At 40.5% G+C, this 21943-nt stretch overlaps 2 protein-coding genes across 3 annotated transcripts; one reads left to right on the top strand and one right to left on the bottom strand.

Annotated features, from left to right (window-relative positions):
* Positions 1-90: 90 nt before the first annotated feature.
* Positions 91-12742, bottom strand: antxr2b (ANTXR cell adhesion molecule 2b). 2 transcript variants are annotated; one of them, XM_069704264.1, is made up of 17 exons: positions 12378-12742; positions 11934-12005; positions 10716-10787; positions 10514-10595; positions 10148-10252; positions 8933-9001; positions 7673-7753; positions 7328-7388; positions 6439-6534; positions 5599-5668; positions 4273-4351; positions 3727-3822; positions 3566-3619; positions 2781-2876; positions 1640-1813; positions 1324-1404; positions 91-250 (listed from the first exon to the last, which is right to left on the bottom strand). In XM_069704264.1, exons 1-17 carry the CDS (start codon positions 12500-12502, stop codon positions 212-214), a joined length of 1452 nt encoding a protein of 483 aa, XP_069560365.1. In that variant the 5' UTR covers positions 12503-12742; the 3' UTR covers positions 91-211. The 2 variants fall into 2 exon arrangements, with proteins under 2 accessions (XP_069560365.1, XP_069560374.1); XM_069704273.1 differs by having other exon boundaries at positions 12452-12742.
* Positions 12743-16309: 3567 nt separating this feature from the next.
* Positions 16310-21651, top strand: LOC138624240 (progestin and adipoQ receptor family member 3-like). Its single transcript, XM_069704241.1, has 7 exons — positions 16310-16396; positions 16883-17112; positions 17235-17397; positions 18250-18405; positions 18523-18720; positions 18964-19054; positions 20692-21651. Exons 2-7 carry the CDS (start codon positions 16916-16918, stop codon positions 20832-20834), a joined length of 948 nt encoding a protein of 315 aa, XP_069560342.1. The 5' UTR covers positions 16310-16396; positions 16883-16915; the 3' UTR covers positions 20835-21651.
* The last annotated feature ends 292 nt before the right edge of the window (positions 21652-21943 follow it).

Here is a 21943-nt window from a genome sequence, read left to right as displayed (position 1 = left end):
TTGTTTTTAACTGAGGCACAAACACAAGTCATGAAACGGGTCATAGACTTCTGAATGCAGCATCAACACCATATATGATAATATATATAATATATATATATAAGGAGTTTATTTACAATACACATACATTTTCCAACATTAGTCTCTGGGCGAACACATCAGTTTGTCAAAAAACTGGAATAAAGAGAAAGTTGATCCTCGTGTTTGAACATCAGTGACTCTGAACTCTGGTGAAGTTAATGCAGCAGCCCTGAAGACAAACAACAAAAGAGAACAATCACAGTCAGCAGTAAAACATCAACCAAACATAGAGTTTATAGCACGAAGATAAAGTTTATGACTTTAAATGGAGAGATTGAAAAAAACTTGCAAATTAGACTTGATGCGTGTCCCTGTGTATAAAACAGGCTATAAAGGAGTTCAAAGTAGCTATGTCATGTATAGTATAATCGTCAGAGGGACCAGTACTAAAACCAGTACTTTTACTTTGATGCTTTAACTACATATTACTGATAATCCTTGTGTATTTTTACTTGAGGACTTGTTTTGTTTTTTTTGTTTTTTTTAATGGAGTACTTTTACATTGCTATATTAGTACTTTTACATCAGTAAAGCCATCTGAATACTTCTTTAACCACTGCTGCAGAAACACCAACACCTTCAAAACGAGCTAAACGTAGCATCTCCTACATGTGACGCAGGAAACTGCTGCACACCCATCAGGCCACTTTGGTATTTTGAAAAGCTGTCAAAAGGCATCAGTCCTTAAACTTTTTAGGCCTTTAATAATAGTTTATAAACGGTTGTCAGCAGTGGGGAAAATGCAACATCCCTCACTCGACAAAACACTTTACATTGAAGTCAAAAACTTAAAGTTTAACAATCAATAAGCCTGGTAACAGATTGAAAACAATCCTAAAACACGAGAGAGCCTGTAGCCCGTTTGAGCTGCGTGTGATGACACTGTGCAGGCGTTGACATTTCGACTGTTATTTATAACAACGGAGCCGATGATGCAGCAGGCTGTTATTTATCTGCTGGGCAGATAATAAGACCAGGAAAACTGGCACTGTATTATTGTGTTATTATCTAATCAAATCACTGTGGAGCCAAGAGGGTGGATCGCTTCTCTAATCAAATTGACTGGCGACAATTTATGGCGCACAGAAAATACAAGCCCACTTCGGTGACAGTCCAGCTGGATGTAATGAGACTCTCGCTCATAATAAAAAAATGTTTTGAATTGATAAGCAGATGTGTTTTTTCAGCATCAAACTTGGAGTTTATTTGTTTTAGAGGTGAAATGCTGCATCGGTTTCTTGCCTTGTCCTGATGTGTTGGCCTCTTTATAGCCACTCTGTCGTACTGTCTTCGCAGTAAAGCCAGCAGCGCGTCAATACGCCCCTGAAGGGAAAGTCAAGTCAAGTCAATCAAAAACGTGATAAAAAAAAACAACAACATAAAAACAGGCAAATTGCATATTTGTAAGTTTGTGTGAATGGACAGCAGTGTTAGATAGATACTCAGGCATTTGAGCAGCTAAAATCTCCCACTACTAATATTCAAAGTTGCTCACAAAGCCACTCGTGCAAAGTTCCTTCAACATTGACAGTGAGGATTAATGAGGTCTTCAGCCCACCTTGATGGGAGTGTACCATTTGGACTGTGACAGGGGGTTGTAGACTGGAGGAGGTCTTGGCGGGGGCCGAGGGATGATGGGCTCCTCCACCTCATCCGGCATGGTGACCACAGCATTTTTGGCTTTCTCTAGCCGCGACCCCTCCTCTGTGGATCCCTTCTGCCCCCATCGCACCTACCGGAACAAACCACTCACATCACAGACCCGTCTGGCTGTGCCGAATGATTCGAGGCACCAACACAGACTAAATTTATGTCAACTTTAACAATGTCTTTTCATCGAGATCAGTCTAGCGCAGTCATTAAAAGTTGAAATTGGCTGTCACTGTCTTAGGGGGAGTTTCTGGTGTCACTCCCCCGACCCACCTGTGTGTGTGTGTGTGTGTGTGTGTGTGTGTGTGTGTGTGTGTGTGTGTGTGTGTGTGTGTGTGTGTGTGTGTGTGTGTGTGTGTGTGTGCGCGCCTGTCTTTCTCTCTCCTTGTCATTCCCGTTACCACTACCTGTGTTTCTCACTTTACCCACCAGAGGTCCCCAGTCAGTTTTTCTCCATGTCGGTCATACCCACCTCTCCTGCTCTCTGTTCCCCAGTTAACCCCAGCTGCATTTACTTGCCCATTACCTCAGCAAGTATCTATACTCCTCCCTTCAACTCACTCATTGCTGGATTTTTTTTTTTTTTTTGTCAGCCACTCAACGCCATATAGTGACTGATTTGTTTTAGATCATTGTGTCATACAGTAAGTAGGCTGTCGTCACCATGCTCCTTTCTGGGGGGAAAACATTCCTCCGTACATCATTGACGGCAACAGTGAAAGTTAAGACTTTTCTCCAGACTTCCGAACTTTAGATAATAACGATCTGCCAAAAGGTTTCTGTGTAGTTAGTTGCACCAACAATAAAGTGAAAAACATTTATTTCAGATTTTTTTTTTTTCCTGACTCATCCTAAAAAAGATCCCGATAGAAGGGCTTTATGACGCCAAGCTGTATGAAGGGAAGGCTACAGGACTTGCTTTGTTTTCTTTGTTTATTAATACATTTCTTTTGTTCTCATTTTTGTGTCATTGTTGTGCTTTTGGGTTCTTTTCCCTGTAAACTGTGACGTCCTTCAGAAAACTACTAAAATTGACACGTTTGATTCACCTCCATGCGTTTGATTCCTCCAGGACCCCTGCCTCCGTAGTATGAAGCGTCCACCATCGGCCACCTGTGTTTGGGTAAAGGATCCTCCTCTTCCTCCTTAAATAATAGAAGTTAATTACTTAATTGTTAAAATCCTATGTTTGTACTTTTAAGATTGTATTCTATTAACATTTTAAAACATAAAATTATATGTTGTTGTTTTTGAGACTTAAATGACAATGTACATTTTAGTTTACATCTTTCAGTCCTACCTGAGCTGAATATTTAATACTGTGAGTCTTCACTAAACAGCCATGTCATACGCCATGTCAGGTAAATGCTCAAGAAATGTAGTACCATTAATGGTCACTAGATGCTGATTATATAAATTCTCAACCTCTACAAATATCATTTAAATGATTTGCATTATTTAAAAGAAAAATGTCATTGCGTGTCTTATCAAATACAGAATAGGGCTTATATAGAGGTGTGTGTTTGCGTGATTGGCAGGTGCCCGACAGACACGGTGGACTCACAAATACATGACTTCTTACATGGAAGAAATACAGGACTTTGTCTGACTTGAGCTCACAAAATACAATCTATCACCAAAAGGCTTCTGTCGTCCGCAGCTCCGCCTACGCTCTCTCTGTATTTAGCCACTCGGATTTAGGATTTTTCTCACCCTCACATCTCTGCCAAGATGGCAGCGTGTGGTGAAATATAAATTGCAGGCTTCAAAATGTCCCTTCAGAGGCCTAAATTCCTCCTTTTAAACAGATGGGGGGGGGGGGGGATAAACTCACAATGACAGGAGGTGGAGGAGGAGGGGGCCGAGAGGGGGGCGGGTCTCTGATGACCTGTGAGAAACAACCCACGGAAAAAAAAAAAATCATACACAGCAATAATAAGAAAGAGAAGCAGATTAATGAGAACAAGAATACACAGACATGGACTGTAAACTCACCACAGTGCAGCAGAGAGGCCAGAACCACCAGAGTAAAGCCAGGCCCAATAACAGCAACAGAGCCAAGAGCAACCAGAGCACCCAGATCCCATCTGACTGCGCGCACACACACACACACACACACACACACACACACACACACACACACACACACACACACACACACACACACACACACACACACACACACACACACACACACACACACACACATGTGCACACACCAATCAGCATAATGCACCATTATTCAATGGAGATGTGCTCATATATCCTGATCCACTGTAATCCATCACAGCTACTGCTGCCACGTGCGTCTTATTAGGTTTGCTATTTTGTTACACAAATACGATTTTGTATCTTAAGATGACTTTAAAAAAAAAAAGTCTAACTGCAGGTTTGCTTGTATTGTAACACTATTGTAATTATTTGCAATTGCTTATACCACCATGAATATACTGTATACTATACGTATGCAAATAAACCGATATGCACCAGTCTCCTTCAAACCTACAACTCGATGCTTTTATTGATTGGGCCGATACTCACACATGTTGTTGCATGTATGGTGATGGGACTGGATATGTAGGACTGTCCATTGTTCAGGCTAATCAGCACTTGGATTGATCTGTAATTAGCAAACACAATGACTGAACAGCATTCGAAGGAGATGTAGTCTCTGTACAATGTCCAGACCTGCATTTACCGAGCCTTCAGTGTGGTTGAAAGCAGACAGGATTGTGGTGAGGGGATGTGTGGTAGTATCAAACATCATGTAAAGCAAGTATGTGCATGTATTTAAATGTCAAAAGGTTAAATTCCTGACAGGGCAGAAAACGTAACTAAAAATGCATTGCTTGTTCGGCCTCTTAATGAAGTCAAACAACCTAAATAGGAGCAACTGTCCTAGACTTGTTCACTGTATTTTAATTTTAAGGTTAAGAATTCAAGGTAACCTTGTCGGTTTCCTTGTTGACCTTCAAACATCAAGAACAGTGAATTGCTAATAAAGGAAGTCACTGCCATGCATGTTCTTATCACGCTTTGACCAGATTTCCTGATTTGCCACGTTAGTGTGCACTTAAAACCAACTGCTCAGGCTGAACTCAGCTGAGATTGTTTAATGTGAAGGCCCGTGGGGGTGACAGAGTGGTTCAGACAGTGAGAGGTGACTGGGGGACAGACAGAGACAGAGACAGGGTGCTGTTTGAAGTGGGTGAAGTCAAATCAGCTGTGGCTCACTCTTTAAATACCACAGAGATATTGTGGCTTCAGTTCATCCAACACCTTGAAACTGTTTTTATTGTAAACATTGTGCTTGTTTCTCTTTGCGTAACACACACAGACACATTTCAGTTATCAGACTTTTCCTGATGTGACACCATTACTCACCACTGTACTTCAATAACTTCTAAAAATCAAAAGCCTGGTTCAAGCTGTTGTAGTCATAGAAATGCAGAGGTCGTGATGTCAGAAGATTACGTGAAGAATAACTGGACTTTTTAAGGTAAATACAAACACAGCCATGTCCCTGACTCTAACATCTACAAGTGTATTCAACAAACTGCAGATTATTTTTACTGTGTAGCAAAGAAAAAAGGAAAACAGACCATGTGACCGCTCACAATGATCGCTGCTTTCACTATTTTCAGTGCTCAAACCCGAGTGTGGTTTCTCAGCAACAGATTAAGACATTCTTTTGGCTGCTGCTTGTTTTATGGGTAACTCCAACTACACATCATTGTCTTTAAATAACAATGACAAGAATGCTGTAATATGACTATAAAAAAATGTAATAAATAATGTGAGGGGGCTTCGCGATTTACAGTTTCACACAGACATTTTGCGTATGAGCTGGTGTGTGAGTTGACTTACTGTCCGACCTCGTCTAGAACAGGAGCTGGACACAGCAGATAGCCGTCTTTGACTACTGTTGGCTTCTGATCTGAGAGGAAACAGCGATAAAGACTGTGAGAGATGCTACTAACTATGAAGAAGGAAAAAAAAAAAAAAAATCCATATAATTCACTAGTGAATAGATAAGAGGAATGTAAAACATTCACATACACTTGGACTGGCCGAGGAATGATCTATAATCTAATTATACACTGTAAACTAGCAAAGAAGAAATGTTATGGACCTTCCTGCCATCATCTTGTTTTTTCTGTGTGCACTTTGTTTACTACAAAATATTGTAAACATCAAAGTAACTGAGCAAAAGAAAGAATGGAAAAAAAAATCCCCCCCAAAAAATCAGCGGAAGCTATGATACAGTCGTGTGTTTTCTCCTCGTGTCCTCACAGTGACACTAGTACACCCCCCTTCCTCCCCCTCCCCGCCTCCCCATTGATCTGTTAATAGACTAGTGAGGCCGACCATCTCCTCCCTCCCTCTGCGCAGTGTCATATAATATCTCCTCTGTTCTCCGGCTGATGTCAACAAAAAGCAGCCACTGTTTTCGTCTCAACGTCATGACTCTGACTTTCCATAACAGCACAGAGGTCTGGTGTCACAGATGATTTCCTCCCAGAGTGCATTACAGTAACATGCGGTTGTGTGATTTAGCATCAGTGTGAAGGGAACCTACAATGTCGCTTCATTGCTCTGGCATTGCAATATATGAACCGCCAGCACCCAAACGTCAACTGTATATCAGCAGAGCCCTGAAGTACATCTGCGTAAGTCGTGAGTGTGTTGAGCGTGTCATGTACTGACTGTGTGTCACTTGATTGACAGTGAGGGAACAGAGTATGTTGTCTGTCCTCTTAGATCCGCTAAATCCGGCACCCCTCAGGACCACGCTGAAAGACTCTGGGAAACATCAGAGCCAATAATCAGAAAACAGAAAACATAATGAGTTAATTAAAGTGGCTCTGTGAGCCAATACAGCCTCAACTCGGTGAGGTCACGCTGTGTATGATGATATGCAAACACAATCACTTGTACTGTATGAATGAGTAATATCTTGTAGCTTTAAAGGTGGAATTTTCTTGTAAACAAACAAAAGTAATGTTTACATTAAAAAAAAAAAAAAAAAAGATCAAGACACAATATGTGTATTTTTGTGTGTGTACTTTTGCAAAGTCAAAATTTTTTTTTTTTTTTTTTTTTTTTTAATCACCAAATGACAACAAATCAGGTATGATGTTCAACATCGTCACCATTTAAGTTCAGCATGCTAACATTAGTTAATTAGCACCAACATTGGACGGTTTTGGCCTGATGTTGGTGCCAGATAAAAAGTCAGAAGATGATCATCGTCATTACAAATTATCCTGAGGGGGACATGAATGTCCGGAGCAAAATTCCACTGCAATCCATCCCGTAGCTTCCAACAAAGCTAATGTTAAATACATGGTGATGACGCAACTCAGGAATGACCAAAGTAATAAGGATTCATTCTCGGGAGACCATAAATGTCTGTACAAAATGACATGATAATCTATTTAATAGTTGTTTAGGTAGTCTAAACCAAAGGGGACCTAATCTCTGGACAGAATGACCAGGCATGAGTTAAAAAAAAAAAAAAAAAAAAAAACTTTTTTTACGCTCACATTTTTTGATATTGTAAATTAAAACGTTACACTCGTCCCAATGAACTTACCGTTTACACAAACGCTCGACGGCTCTATTGTGAACGCTTCAGTGCACGATTTCTTCAGGATCTGTGATACAGAGATAAGAATAAACAGGATGCAGCTCACATGATAATCCTGCCTTTATCCTGTCTTTGTTTTCAAGTATGATTTCAAATATCTTTACAAAAATTACCTTGGTAAAAGTACACACACAAGGATACACATAATAAACGCATGATTCAAAAATAATTAATGTAAACATTACTTTTGTTTGTGGACAAGAAAACCCCCCTTTAAAGCCAGAAGATATTACTCATTCATACAGTGCACGTGATTGGGTCTGCATATCATCGTACACAGCGTGACCTCACCGAGTTGACGGTGTCTTTGAGAGCGTGAAACCCGGACAAAACTGGAAAGACTTGCTCCGTTCCATCTGCTATTTCAGCAAGCTGTAAACAAAATAGTTATCTTGAAACATAGTTTGTTGTTGTTCTTTTAACCATAGGACTTTTTAATGTCTGTTTTCATGTCTGGCTGCCTCTCCAGGAGGTCTTTAAGCGTGTGATGTTGTTTGGTGCTTCAGGAGCATTTAGGGAGGGAAAGTCTTGTTTCCAGGAGATTAAAACTTTGGGCATCTAACTAATGCTTTCATCTCCTGGTTTAATGATAGCAGAGCAGGAAGTTTCTCTGGCATTATTTCATTAGAGACTTCCTCCTCAGAGCACAGGGCGATGTCGGTCAGTTACTCGGCAGAAGCTCGCTGACACCCACTGACTACAGAAAGCTCGCCAGTCCATAACTTATACTCAGATATGTTTATTTGTACTTATTATACAGATGACAAAGTGATTAAAGCCGCAGCAGAAAACCAACTACAGATTCAGGGCTGGGCTTCTACAACTTTAAATTAAATATTGCAGTGTTGTGACGATCAACATGTAATTACAGTTTTTTGTCTTTGCACTGTAAATCTTATTAGAAATAATGTTGACTGACGAAACGATCACACATCACAGCACATCGATGCCTATCAATTATTTTGGTATTTTATGGGATGTTTTTTTTTTTTCCTTTTTATTTCTTACAGTTCACACAGTCAGCAGAGGACTTCGCGGTTTATTATGATGCTACATGACAAACAACTTTAAGTACACGTGAGGTTTTATCGTTCTTTGTGCTGTGTTGAGTGTTTTCATTAAGAACACAACAGCCTCACACATGCACGGGAAGAAGTCTCTCCAAGACAATCACAGCTTTAAATATGTTGTCCTATAAAATGTATTCTCTGTTTTTATATAAACCAAATGCAACATGAACCTTAAACTACAAATTAACCCTGCCAGCTGCTTGCTGTTCAGTCCCCATGAGGTTTCAGTTGAGCAAGGTCATGGTGCGTTAATAAATCCAGGGCCAGAAACAACAGCCTGTTGAAGTTGCGATCACAGCCAAACGCACACTGACACGTACCTTACGCGCACAGAAAGACAAATAAAACCTGGTGTTTAAACAAGCAGCGGTATCAGTAACAGGGAGAGAGAGTGGGCTGTCTCTCTCTCAGAGCTGCGCCGCGGTCAGAGGCAAAGAAAAGAATGATACGGGAGACAGGGCACAGAATGAAGTCCTCCTACCTGTTTGTGGTCGAAGTCCATGACCCCGACACAGTAAACCCTGGCTCCAAACCCTCTGGCTGCATCAGCCTGGGAATCACAACACAAACAGTGAAGGCGTGATTCGACTCACTTCAAGTAAATCCATGTTAATGTAATCAGAAGAGGTGTGACTGATTCAAGGTCAAACGAGTGTGTTTCTGATGGTCACGGCTCATTTACATCAAATACTGTATATTTCATATTGCAGCATACAATTTCCAGAGACATGCAATAAGATTTACAACAATTAAAGCAGCAGTTGCTGGCTCAGTTCATGCAACACGGTACAGAAACAACCATCAGACCCTTGAAACTGCTGATGTGGTCACTGCAGTGATTCGCTAACAAAAAGACAAACGCCTTGAGAGACTTTCTTCAAACTTGCCACCAGTGTTCACTTGGTCCCAAGCATAAAGGTTAAAGGTCAAAGATCAAGATCACTGTGACCTCAAACCTTTCCCATGCGTCTGAACATGATATCTCAGGAATATCTTAAGGAATTTCTAAAAATCTAGCCCAAACCTAGACTCCAGGTTGAACTAATTAGTTTTTAGTGGTCAAAGGTCAAAGGTCACCTAGAACTCATGAAACGTGTTTGCAGTCATAACTCAAGAATCCATACACTAACCACTAACTATGACAAGCACAAATGTCTAATAGGATCAAATGATGACGATTATATTTCATGTCCAAAAGGTCAAAGGTCAACTTCACTGTGACATCATATTGTTCTAGCCATTATTTAACGCCATAACTGAGGAACAGAAGGGCAGATTGTGACTATATTTTACATTTGGTTGGATACTGAATTGGTGACACTAATCTCAGGTGTCCACCTTGAAACTCTGGAGATCGAAAGAATTGTATGGATTTTGAAGACGCGTGTGAAACATCCACTTTATTTCAAGCGTTGTTTACTGTCAATCAGCTTTATTGGCCAAACATGTGGGCACATATAAGGACTCAAAATATTAATCACATGTATTACTGTACATGAGTCTGAACAGTAAACTGCGACTGGTTAGCAATTCTAGTTTTTGTACTTGAACTGAAACTAATGGCTGCATGCGAAGAGTCTTGTGGTATTCTTTTGGTCAAATAATCTTTTAACACGGTCTCACACTCAAACTTCATCCTGCTCCTCGTCCACTTCATCTACCATCAGACTTATCTTCAGTTGTGTGTGTGTGTTACCTCCTTTACACTCAGCTCATAGGGGTAGACACCCAGCTTGCCGTCAGTCAGAACGATGATGATACTGGATGACGGTGAAGTCTGTGCCTTCATTTGCTCTGAAACCTGATGAGTGAAATTTGACACAAATTCAGAACGAGGACGTGTTCACAGCAAAAGTCGAAACAACGCCAAAGCCTCATCTGTTCATCTACTTTACTAATTCTATTATGTCAGCGTACTGCAGAATGGAGCAAAAGGCAAACCACCCACGTTGGTTATAGGGGAGATTTGAAAACTTCAGTGTTAAATTTTCCCTTACAACTCACACCTTTGCTTGAAAATAACAAGGAAAACACAATTGCAATATTAGATGAGTGCACCTACTTCTTTCAAGCCTTCGTGCATGTATGTTTCACCAGCAGGTGTGATTTGGCTGAGCTTCTTCAGACCCTCATCGATCTTAGACCTGTGCAGCAAACAGGCCGGAAACACAAACAAGCAGCATTTCAATAGAAATGGATTGATTTTTGTGTTACCTGATTCTTAGTTTGGAGGAGAAAGAGGGAGGACGAAAGGAAATGTGTACCTGTCTCCAGTTAGTGGAAGTATTACTTCTGCTTGAGCTGAAAAGACGACGTAGGAAACTCTCATCCTGGGACTGACACACACACAAACAGAAAATATATGAATGTGCATAATTTACACAAGAGACAAGGTTTTGTTTCTTTTAGGGTCAAAAATGATTATACAAATAACTCTTAATGTTAATACATGTATTAATAAGTGGAACTAATCAGACACAAAATACAAGATGAACATAGTAAAACAGTTTGAGTCTGTTTATGAAACTATCAAGCAGATTAAATGTGAAAACAGTAAAACTGTATCCTCCTTGAGGCCCATAAAAACTTTCAAATGGACTGTATCCGGCCCACGAGCCGCAGTTTGAATTGTCCTGACATACATGCACTGAAATAAAACAAGAATGAATATCACATTACATTACATTATATTACATGGCAGGAGAAAAAGCATAGAGAACAAACGACTTAAAAACACTGTGAGCAAACACAAAGTTACATGATGTATAACATGAAACATTTGACTTCACGAAAGTGATATCACTACATAACATGACAAAGCAGATACCAAGTTTCATTGAAATACCAAGTCATCACAATTACCAAACATTCAAACTGCAAGACATCCAGCAGCATTTAATGTCATTATATATCTTGACAGTTGAATTTAGTTTAGTTTAGTCGTTGGTGCTGCTGCCTTCATGTACGATGAAAGGGGACTGTCTGCTGTGGTCAGCACCACCTTCAACTTCTGGCTGCACATTTGGCTCTCACATTTAGTACCACACTATTAAATCTAAAGTTATCACACACACACACACACACACACACACACACACACACACACACACACACACACACACACACACACACACACACACACACACACACACACACACACACACACACACACACACACACACACACACACTATTACCCAGAGGGGTTTTGGCGCAGTTGGTGGGCTTGTATGATGTCTGCTGCCCCAAAATAGACATGCCCTACTTTCTACATGCAACTACTGTTTGTACTGTATTTAAAGAACTATAGCAACTCTCTGCTGTGTAAATAGTCTGTTTTCTCCCATTTAATTTCTGCTGTGTATATGCAGGGAACTTTTAAACTCTTTTTAAATGTGCTATATAAAGATACTTTAGCAGGAGTAAAGGAGGAGGGCAGAGTGCAGCAGTGAGAAGCCAGGGATTACTTCACACTTTACTTACCTGACAAACCTGCTGGTGAGCTGCTCCACAAATTCATAGATCTCATCCCAGTGTCCCCACACGCTGCCTGACCTACAGAAAACAGAAGAGGTGTTGGTCAGTTTGTTGTTTGCGCATGCTGGACAGAAACAAGGTAAACAGAGAACAGATAAGTTAAGTCTGGTGTTATTGGAAGGCCTGTTAATGATTTATTTCTGTACAATAACAACATGATATACTGCGAACAAAGGTCTGGGCAACAACAGTGCATTTTCTCCCAAGTATCCACCCGAAACACATGAGGACAAAAGAGATTAAAATAAACTGCAGTCCAGCCGAAGATAACTAAACACAGCCATACATGGACAGGACTGAGTCGGAGAGCGTCTCTGCTCTGAGATAACAAGAATTACATTCATTAATTATTGCAGGGATAAACAGACGCATCCCGCCCTCATAACTCACCTGTCTAAAACACAATAAATATCAAACGCCCCATCGCAAGACGCGTCGTCGGCATCATGCAGCGATGAACTCACACAAACACTTAGAAGCAGCAGGATTTTTAAACATATCCATATCCGATCCATAGTCCATGCGTTGCATATCAGCTGGGAGTTTGTTTATGTAAAAACAAAAAAAAATGTAAAAGCATGAAGTCAGCCAGTGCGGTTATGGAGAGTCCTTCATCTTCACAGCTTCAACGGCGCTGCTGTTCACATGTTGAATAGCTGTGGGAGAATAAATGCAGTCCATGTGGGATGTTCAGATTGAAACAGCAGGCTGGTAATGAAATAAACGGGGCAGGGCACACAGCTGCAGACACCACGGTCACACCACCGGCAGGAGAAACACAATTCAACTTCCTCTCCTCGGATTCTTCAAATTAAACAACTACATCGCTCCTCATCGCAAATTAATAAACACAGAATTAAAAGAAGAAGAAGAAAAAGACAAAAAACACCATGTTGTTTTACGCGTTTTTAAATTCTCAAGTGTATATGAGTGTAATGATATTAATATATTTTTTTTATTCATACACCAATTTGTTGGATTCACACTGGGTGGGATTAGAGTGATCTTTAAGTCTTTTTTTAAGGTCACCTCATATGGAAGAAAACTATTTTTCAGTTTATTAACAGTTTTGTAGGCTCTTATTATAATAATGTGTAGGGATGCAGAAGGATCATTTTAAAAAGGCTGTCGCCAATAATATTGATGTCAGTTTATGCTACATTGTCAGGTACACGTTTTATTTAGTTGTATTGCTCCTCCACAAAGCTTAAAGGAAAACCTGTAGCTGGTATACATAATGCTTCACTGTGCTTTTATTTTGAAGGGAACCTCGTTGATCTTCCTGTGTTGCTGTGTCATTATAGGCATTTATTTTATAAAGCAGCTGGTTGATTCAATAGTGACTGGCAAAGGTTACACAAATACAAACGCATGACAGGCTGGTGGTTCAGCTGACTGAATATAATAACATATTATTTTAGATATGACTATTCTTGTGTTTTAGAATTGATGTGTTGGAAGCACCTCTGTCAGTAAAAAGATGAATCTCTTCCCCTTAGTGTTTGAAAAGTTTAATTAGGGTGCCATGTTTTCAGATTTAATCAAAATGCGCCCCTCTGTGAGTAACCAAAGCAGCAGTGGCTTAAATATTATAATAAATGTCTCACTGACTCATAAATGTCTCCCAGTAGTTTTACATGAACTGTGAGCCTCATGTCTCCAACAAGTGCATCATGACTCTGTAAATCTGTTGCAGATGGAAAGCAGAATTGAACAGGCTAACACAACGCCCTTGTTGTGCCAGAGGGATTTTCAGCTTTGCATGAAATGTCAAATTCCCACATGCTCATACAACCTTCTTTTTGTCCTGCGACATTCACAGGTGAGGGTCTCAGCAGCGTGATCAACTCATTTCTTCATTCTAAGCCTCTAAACATGACCAGACCCCTGAGAGACTTTTAATGTTTATAATATCAAGCATTTGAAGGAAGTGGAAAACAAAATTCCCCTCCACAAAGCTGTTAAATATCATCAGCGTGAGCTGTTGAATTCTTTTGGGGTGCAGTGTTGCAATTATACATTTCATTATGCTGTTTGCTGGGGATGCTGTTACGGTCTGATGCTTCTCAGATGGTTTGATGTCAACTTTTAAGAATGAAGTCACAACAAAATAACTCAAATAATAACATACCAAAGTCGTTGTGTCAGCAAATCTATCTTCTGTCTAATCTTTTGCGAAACAGGGATCCCCACATTTTCTCACGGATGAATATTATGGATGATGTGACCTGTGTTTTATTTGTGGGTGTGTTTGGACAGGAAGACATGAAAGTTTTGTTGCACGCTCCCTCCAGCCATAAATTCTAATAAAAAGTACAGTTTGAGGTCACTAGGTAGTCATCATGCCAGGAGAAACTCACTGTAACATGTGTGCAATCATACTAGTATGCAGATGTAATAGAGTCTCTCATACCAGTGATGTTTAACCTCTTCAGTCCAGCTGTGTTGCCAATGAGAAACTCAGTGAAAACTCAAACTGTGCAGCCGAACACTCTTCACACCCACTTACCTTTATTTTTTCAAGTTCTAGTGGAGACCACAGAATTTCCCAAAACACTAAACATGTCACACTTTAAGAAAATGTGTAAAAAAAAAAAAGATGCTGCTAAAGACTTAAACAAAATTTAAACGTTTTGTATTAGAATATTTCACTCCATTAACATCCTCTATCTTTAATGAAAAACAAAAACAAGATGATTAAGAACATGTTACTTTCAGACAGATTTCCAAACTTAAAGCTACTGAGATGGGAAAAGTTGCCTATCAGAGCTGCAGGTGGGAGGATACCTGTATGTCAGAAAAAAGGACTGGACTTGTTTCTGCCAGGCTAAATGGGCTGATAACAGCAAAAAGAAGAGGTCGCAGGATTAATTAAGTTGAAAAGCAAACCAGAGACAGTGTTTCCTCATTGCATGCTAGTGAAGTTTGAACAGTGCGACCACAGTCAATCCATCCAAAGCTAAAACTAATGAAAAATATGAGGGTGCGGTCACAAAGTCCAGCCTATTGAATGAAGAGCACTTCTAACGTCTGTAAACAAGCTGCGTAATAATTAAAGTGTCATCAAGAGCCTGAATGTGAATTCCTGACAGCTTCGCTGGAAACATCGTCTGGGGGCTTCTCAAAACACCAGTGGTGAGGAAGTATTCAGATCCAAAGTAAAGGTATCAATACAGCAATGTAAAACTACTCCATTGCAAGTACAAGTCCTGCATGAAAAATCATACTGTAGTATAAATTAGTATTAGCAGCAAAATGTAGTTAAAGTATCAAAATAAAAGTATCGTTTTGGTCCCTCTGGCTGATTTATTATCATATATGACATCACTGCATTATTAATAGTGAATCATCAGTGTGTCAGCAACATGTTACTGTCGTAGCTGCTGCAGGTGGAGCTATTTTTAACTACTTCATATCAAGTTTCATATCCAGGGAGCGCAGATAAATCTGAGGGGTCGTCAGATGATTACTGGGAGAAGAAAGAGGGAAAAAAAAACAAAGATCTGATCCACAAATCTGTTTTCAGTTTTTGGATCTTTTGTCCAATCTTTGATTTTGAGTAAAATACTGGATCATTTGAACATTTATTGAAATGAAACCATGTGAGAAGTTTAGAGGGGAAAATGTACATTTTGCAGAGCTGTCAACTCCTAAACATCTGAAATGTGATTCCAGCTACACCCTGATTTTGGTAAGAGGTTGGAAACCACTAGTTTAAGCTTGAACAATATGCTGTATTTTAAAAGCGAGTTAAATTATCCATTCTGAAATGTAGTAGAGTGCAAGAATGAAGTATCATCGAATGGAAATAGTCAAGATGAAGACAATAAAAATTAAGAATAATCTATTTTATTTTTTTTAAAGTAAATGTACCACAAAACCGTATTTGAGCAAATTACATGAGTAATAAACTAAAAAAAAAAAAAAAAAGTAAAAAAACGAATGGTACAAATTAAAAAGTAAATTACACGAGTAAATGTAAATGTAATAATTGAATAATATAATACTTATATACTTTCCACCAATGCGAGCCACACAAATAAACACGCCGATGAAAATGCAACGCGCGTAAAGCACGTCGGAAATCCATTTTAAAATCGGGATGAGAGAGATTTTCTGAAGGGAAATCCAGGAAGTTCTTTTTTTTTTTTTTTTTTGAAGTTGAATCGAAGAAGCTGCAGGTGCAATCCTCCGAAGTGACCAGCTGCTGGCACTAATGTGCCGTTTCACGGTTCCCTAAAAGAAAGACAGGTTTTGCTGGTGTTCAAGCAGCAGCCGGAGCACATGTATACCAATCTGATAAAAAAAAAATGTGATTTCTTTTTTTTAACGCCATTCTAGCTTGAAAACCGTCCGGACATGGCTGAGGTGCCCGAGGGAGGACGTCGACAGCAGGACTGAGGCCACCGGTGAGCTTTGCAACCCGGTTTCGCGGTCAGTTTAGCTGGAAAAAAAAAAAAAAAAATAGTCCCTGTCAAGGTTAGCACTGACGTTAGCTGGCGTGCTAACGTGCCCAGATAATAACAAAACTGTTGTAAATGCTTCTTTTTCTTTTTTTTTTTTTTCAAAAGGGGTAAATAGGTGCGGAGAGTCTCCGGCTTTCAAGATGCGGACGCGGTGCCGAGTAGTATAAAGTGAGTGGATAGAAGAGGCGACGTGAAGGGAGTAACGTAGCTTTAGCTCGCTGACGCGTAAACACGGATAAACACCGAGCGACCCTTTAAACCTGCAGGCAGGACAGGATCGCCCCCGCGTTCAGCCCTCGGGTCCATATTGTGTCACTTAGAGGACTAGTTTGACCCTTTTAATACGGTAGAATAGTTATCAGGATAACCGGTGTTTCCTCCTCCTCTCCTCCTCCTCCTCCTCCTCTCTCTCAGCCTGAACCTCTCCAGCTCCTCTTCTCCACCGGAGGTGCCCAGAACAATATGCTGCTGAAGATGCCCCAGAAGCTGCTGAAGACGGGCCAGTACATCGAGCTGGGCAGTTACCGGCACTGGCCGGTGCTGATACCCCAGCGGATCCGGCTGTACACCTACGAACAAATCCCCGTCTTCCTGAAAGAAAACCCCTACATCACGGACGGCTACAGGGCTCACCTGCCCTCCAAACTCTGCCTGAAGAGGTGCGCATGTAAACTTTTAAACAGTCGCAGGTCTTCCGACGCTTACGCGTGCCCCCCCCCCCCCTCCCCACCGAGTCGCAATTCGCGTCACGTCCCTGTTTGTTTCCTTTTTTCTGTTGCAGTATTTTTATTCTGTCCAACGAGACCGTGAATATCTGGAGCCACCTTCTGGGTTTCCTGCTGTTCTTCTCTCTGGGGGTCAACGACCTCTCCACCGTACTGCCGGCTTCTGGAGCCAAGAGAGAGGACTACGTCATCTACGCCATAGGACTCTTCTGCTTCCAGGTATGTATGTATGTGTGGGTCATCTATGTCTTATAATTCTGGTCTCGGGAAGGATTTTTTTTTTTTTTTTTTTTCCCCCCCACCATGCTGTCATCATAATGTAGCCGGGGAGAGGGAAGTCTGGGCCAACTCGCTCGACCAGCTGCACCCGATATTTGTCTTCATGCTGATACACCCTCCAAAGGCTGGGTTGAACACTGCGAGAGTTTCCGGCCTTGATGTCTTCAGTGTGTCATGAAAATGAACGGAAAGATCACGCGCGCGCACAAAAGTTTGCACTCTGTTTTGGGATATTTACACCTATTACCGGTCAGAGTTTTGCATACTGTATGAATAATCATGTCCGCTGTCTCCTGTATTGCAACAAACTGATTCATGTTGGTTTCCTGCCACAGGTGCAATCAGGTCCACCCACTCAGGTGTGTAAGCTGTGTGGAGGAATGACTGTAGTAAAGGTGGAACACGGTGTTGCATCATACAGAGCTGAAATAGGAATAGTAGTCTTAAGTTCAGAGTTCCTATTGGCAGATGATGAATTATTAAGTGTTGGCTGTGTATTGTTTGTGTTGTAGGCTGCGTAGCAGCTGATAGTACGATTAAAGACCCGTTATAAAATAAATAACTAGTCAGTCTGATTCCTACGTGCTTAAAACCCTCTATTTGTGTTCCCATCTGTGCAAGAAGTTGTCGGTATTTGGAAATCACGCGTTAAAGGCACATAAAGATTGTGTTAACTTGTAATTACAAAGGTAAAAGTGATTTACTTGATTAAAAAAAAAAAACAATGACAACAATAAAATGTACAAAAAAAGTAACATCCTGTGTAAACGGTACTGTGTGTTTTGGTCCCAGGTCTGCATGCTGTGCTCGGTGGGCTATCACCTGTTTTCATGCCACCGGTCAGAGAAGACTTGCCGCCGCTGGCTGTCGTTGGACTACGCAGGCATTTCTGTTGGCATCCTGGGCTGTTACGTACCCGGGATCTTCTACGCTTTCTACTGTAATGCTGTGCGTTTTTCTTTTTCTCTTTTTAAGATGTTAAATTGACTAAAAAAAAAAAAAAACGGACGCTCCAGCTCGGATGATACGGTGTTTAATACGGCCCGTTACCGTCCATTCTTGCAGTTTTGGCGACAGGTCTACCTGCTGACCGTGCTGTCCCTGATCCTGGCCGTCTTCTGCGCTCAGGTCCACCCTCGTTACCTCAGCAACGACTGGCGCCGGATACGGATGACCATTTTCTGCTGTGTGGCCGGCATCAGCGTGATTCCCGCGTGTCACTGGGTCTGGCTCAATGGAGGATTCGCCCCCGATGTCGTACGGGTCAGTAAACTTTGTAATGTTACGTATGTATGCTCACACATTTTTACACACCTGTATTGACCATCTTTAATGCAGCTTTATTAGGAGAAGGGCTCTGCCAGGGGTCAGGATTTTTTTTAATTATTTCTGTTACTTTAGATCTGAAATACTGATTTGTGCAGATTATCTCTCTGTACTTCATCAATCTTTCTTCTCCTTACTGCGCAATGACTCTTCATTTAAATCAACCTCTTGTATGTGCAGTTGTTCCTGCCTCGTGTGATGGTAATGTACCTGATTGCTGCATCGGCCTTCTTGTTCTACGTCACCAAAATCCCGGAGCGCTATTTCCCTGGTAAGTTTTCTGTCTCTGTTACTGTGCACAAACCTGAGGAGGGAAGCTGTCATGTTAAAGTAACTGGGTCATTGGTGAACTGACCAAGATGAAAACAGTGATAGAAAATAATAAGGCACATGGTTTCTTCGGGTCTCTTAAACGTACTGCTCTGTTCTCGGAAGCTGTCTTTAATCTGCATCTTATTGTATTAGTTTAAACCCAGTTGCTGTGTGTATAATCGCCACTAGAGGTCATGGTATCCAAGGGTTCACTTTTAACTCTCTGCAGACAAAGTTAAAATCTTCTTAAGGCAACAGTTCCTGCATTGAAACAAGAAATGGGGAATTACTGAGCAAAGAAAATGTATTGTCGGCGGTAGAAACAATCAAACACCGTTTTTTCAGCAGTATTTTGTGGTTGTTTTCTCAGCAGTGTGTTGTGTGGTCAGCTGAGCGTTGTGATATCAGAAAGAGTGAAAGACAGATTTATAACATTTTTAGGTCATTTAAATATTAAGTGAATAGATGATGATAAAATATTCAATAAACAGCCTTGTTGAACTAAAATATTATGAAAATAGTGTTGTTTTGAATGATTTAAAAATGCTATTTGACAAAACAACCTGACTTCACGGCTGTTTAATTGCTTCTCCAGAGTCTTACATCATGTCACATGATCTTCATTAGGAGGTGGACTTGTTAGTGAATTAGAGATGTTCAATTTCAATTTTTTTTGTCCATATTGGCTGTTGACTTTCAGGAACATTTCATCCTCAGTGTCTGCAGTTCCTTCTTAAATGTCCGTTCATTTTTGCTTTTTGAGGAAAGTAGAATGAACATATAGACTTTTAAGGGTATGAAGAAAAAAAAATCTGTTAATTTCGGTATTACATTTGTTTATTTTCCAACTTTTTTTTTTAATCAATATGTTCATCCCCCGGGTTGATATTTAATCGATTATTTAAACAGAGCCAGTGAGCCAGTTAATGGCTAGCCTGGAAGCTAGATAGTTGGCATTGGCGTGTGATCGAAGTGAACCAGTTAGTTTGTTCAAACAGCGAGCGAGAGTTGCCAGTCTCCTGCTCACCTTGAATAAATCCTCACATTTAATAGCACCTCTGACTGGTGATGGTTTAACTTTCTGCTAACCGTTGTTCATGGATTGTTTGGTGACCAGAAGCAACAGCCACGTCAACACTTCCGGCCAGAGACGAGCCAGGTGCTTCATTATAACAGGCACTATTGAACTAATAGGTAGAGGACTTCTATATTGGCCTACGGCCCACTGACCTATTAAGTGGTATTCTGAATGACTTTTTCGTGGGCATGATTTTAAAATGGCGAAAGGGTTCATGGCAAAGATGCGACTAAAACGTACCTCAGAAAGACTGATTTACTTATGATGTTCATTTGTTTTTGGAAGTACGAATACACACAGTCTCTAGAAGATTGATCTTTATTTCACGGTCTACTGTTAAAAACGTAAAGCAAAACGCATGATATATCGTAATACCAATAATAAAACATTTCAATACACATTACATCGGCACACAAGTAAGATGACGGCATCGAATCGGGAGGTAAGCAGCATTTGGTCGCAGCCCTTTAAATGGCATTTATAGTGTTTAGATCGTTTCTTTTCCTCTTCACCTGTAGGTCAGCTGAACTACCTGGGCGCCAGCCACCAGGTGTGGCACATACTGGTGGTGGTGATGTTTTACTGGTGGCATGAGACCGCCCTGAACATCATGCACTTCAGGCACAGCCAGTCCTGTCCATCCCGGACCAGCAGCAACTAAGTCAAACTCATCACATCATGTTATGTAAAGACACTTGGCTGTAGGCTAATAACCGACTAAAAGCACCGAGCAACAACCTTTAGTACTACCTTTTAAATGGTCAACCACTAACCACAAAACGCTTCTAACCACTCATGTAAAACTGACCGTCATGAGTTGCCACTGGCTTTCACTGGCTCAGTAGAGCACCGCCTGTACCTGTCAGTACCTTAGGGGTGTTGGATTGTACCTAGGAAACCTCCCTGATACTGCGTCCGGTCTTTAGGGACAGTCAACTGATGTCAGACATGAGCAGCCGCACCACATTAACCCCCTAATGGACAGAAAACCTGAATCCCTAAAGCATCATCACCCTTAAACCAATGCATGAAGACGGATTTTTTTTTTTTTTTAGATTTCTTTGTAGAAACAAATCAAGCTTTGTGTGTTTTTAATTGATAAACATGTTGTCTCATGCTTGGTATTTTTTTGTACAGAAGTATTGAAAACATATCAATGAGGATTGTGTTTGATCAAACATAATAGCCTGTTTGAACAACGACTGTTCTTGCTGACAGTTTGTTTCACCTGTCGGTTCCTACAAGGTTAGATTGTATGAAACATCTTGATAAAAATTACAGAAAAACCATAGCAACTGGAAATTCAAGGTTTGGACACTGTGATTTGCTTACTTTCAGTAGAAACAACACCTCAATGCCTCATGTATTTGAAGCTTTTGAAGAAATAGTCCCAGATCATCCATCTGTTATATGAAAAAAAAAAAGAATCTGTTGGAGCTCTATTTAGGCTGCGGTGCAATGTTTTATCAGTGTTATTCTTTGTGTCTTTAAAAAAAAAAAAAAAACTTTTGCGCATCACTGTTTGTCCTTGGAACACATACAGTAAGGTGACAGTAATTGAAACATACTTTAACTCTTTAAAGAAGCTAAAGCCAGTATGTCAGAGCTGCACCAAGCCAGGTCATTAAAAATCACTCCTGTCATATCAGCCTAAGGAAATTACAATGCTAAACAATCACCCTCTTTGCTGTAATTGTCGTCATTAAAATGGAGGGTATACAATCTTTCCCCTTAATATAATGCTACATAGTTTAGGGTTCTAATGCAGGA

This window comes from Brachyistius frenatus, unplaced genomic scaffold (assembly GCF_029030835.1).
Source record: "Brachyistius frenatus isolate BFR_SWC_R1_liver_20210118 unplaced genomic scaffold, ASM2903083v1 Contig_3, whole genome shotgun sequence".
NCBI lineage: Eukaryota > Metazoa > Chordata > Actinopteri > Embiotocidae > Brachyistius > Brachyistius frenatus.
This window is presented reverse-complemented; position numbering and strand designations above follow the sequence as displayed.

Bases quoted from the DNA above. Each gene is read 5' to 3' on its own strand.
- antxr2b (XM_069704264.1), bottom strand. From the start codon at position 12,502: ATGGATCGGATATGGATATGTTTAAAAATCCTGCTGCTTCTAAGTGTT. The intron at 12,006-12,377 runs GTGAGTTATGAG...TGTTTTCTGTAG, and splicing joins ATTTATTGTGTTTTAGACAG to GTCAGGCAGCGTGTGGGGAC. The intron at 1,405-1,639 runs GTGGGCTGAAGA...CTTTCCCTTCAG, and splicing joins AATGGTACACTCCCATCAAG to GGGCGTATTGACGCGCTGCT.
- LOC138624240 (XM_069704241.1), top strand. From the start codon at position 16,916: ATGCTGCTGAAGATGCCCCAGAAGCTGCTGAAGACGGGCCAGTACATC. The intron at 17,398-18,249 runs GTATGTATGTAT...TTTTGGTCCCAG, and splicing joins TAGGACTCTTCTGCTTCCAG to GTCTGCATGCTGTGCTCGGT. The intron at 19,055-20,691 runs GTAAGTTTTCTG...CTTCACCTGTAG, and splicing joins CCCGGAGCGCTATTTCCCTG to GTCAGCTGAACTACCTGGGC.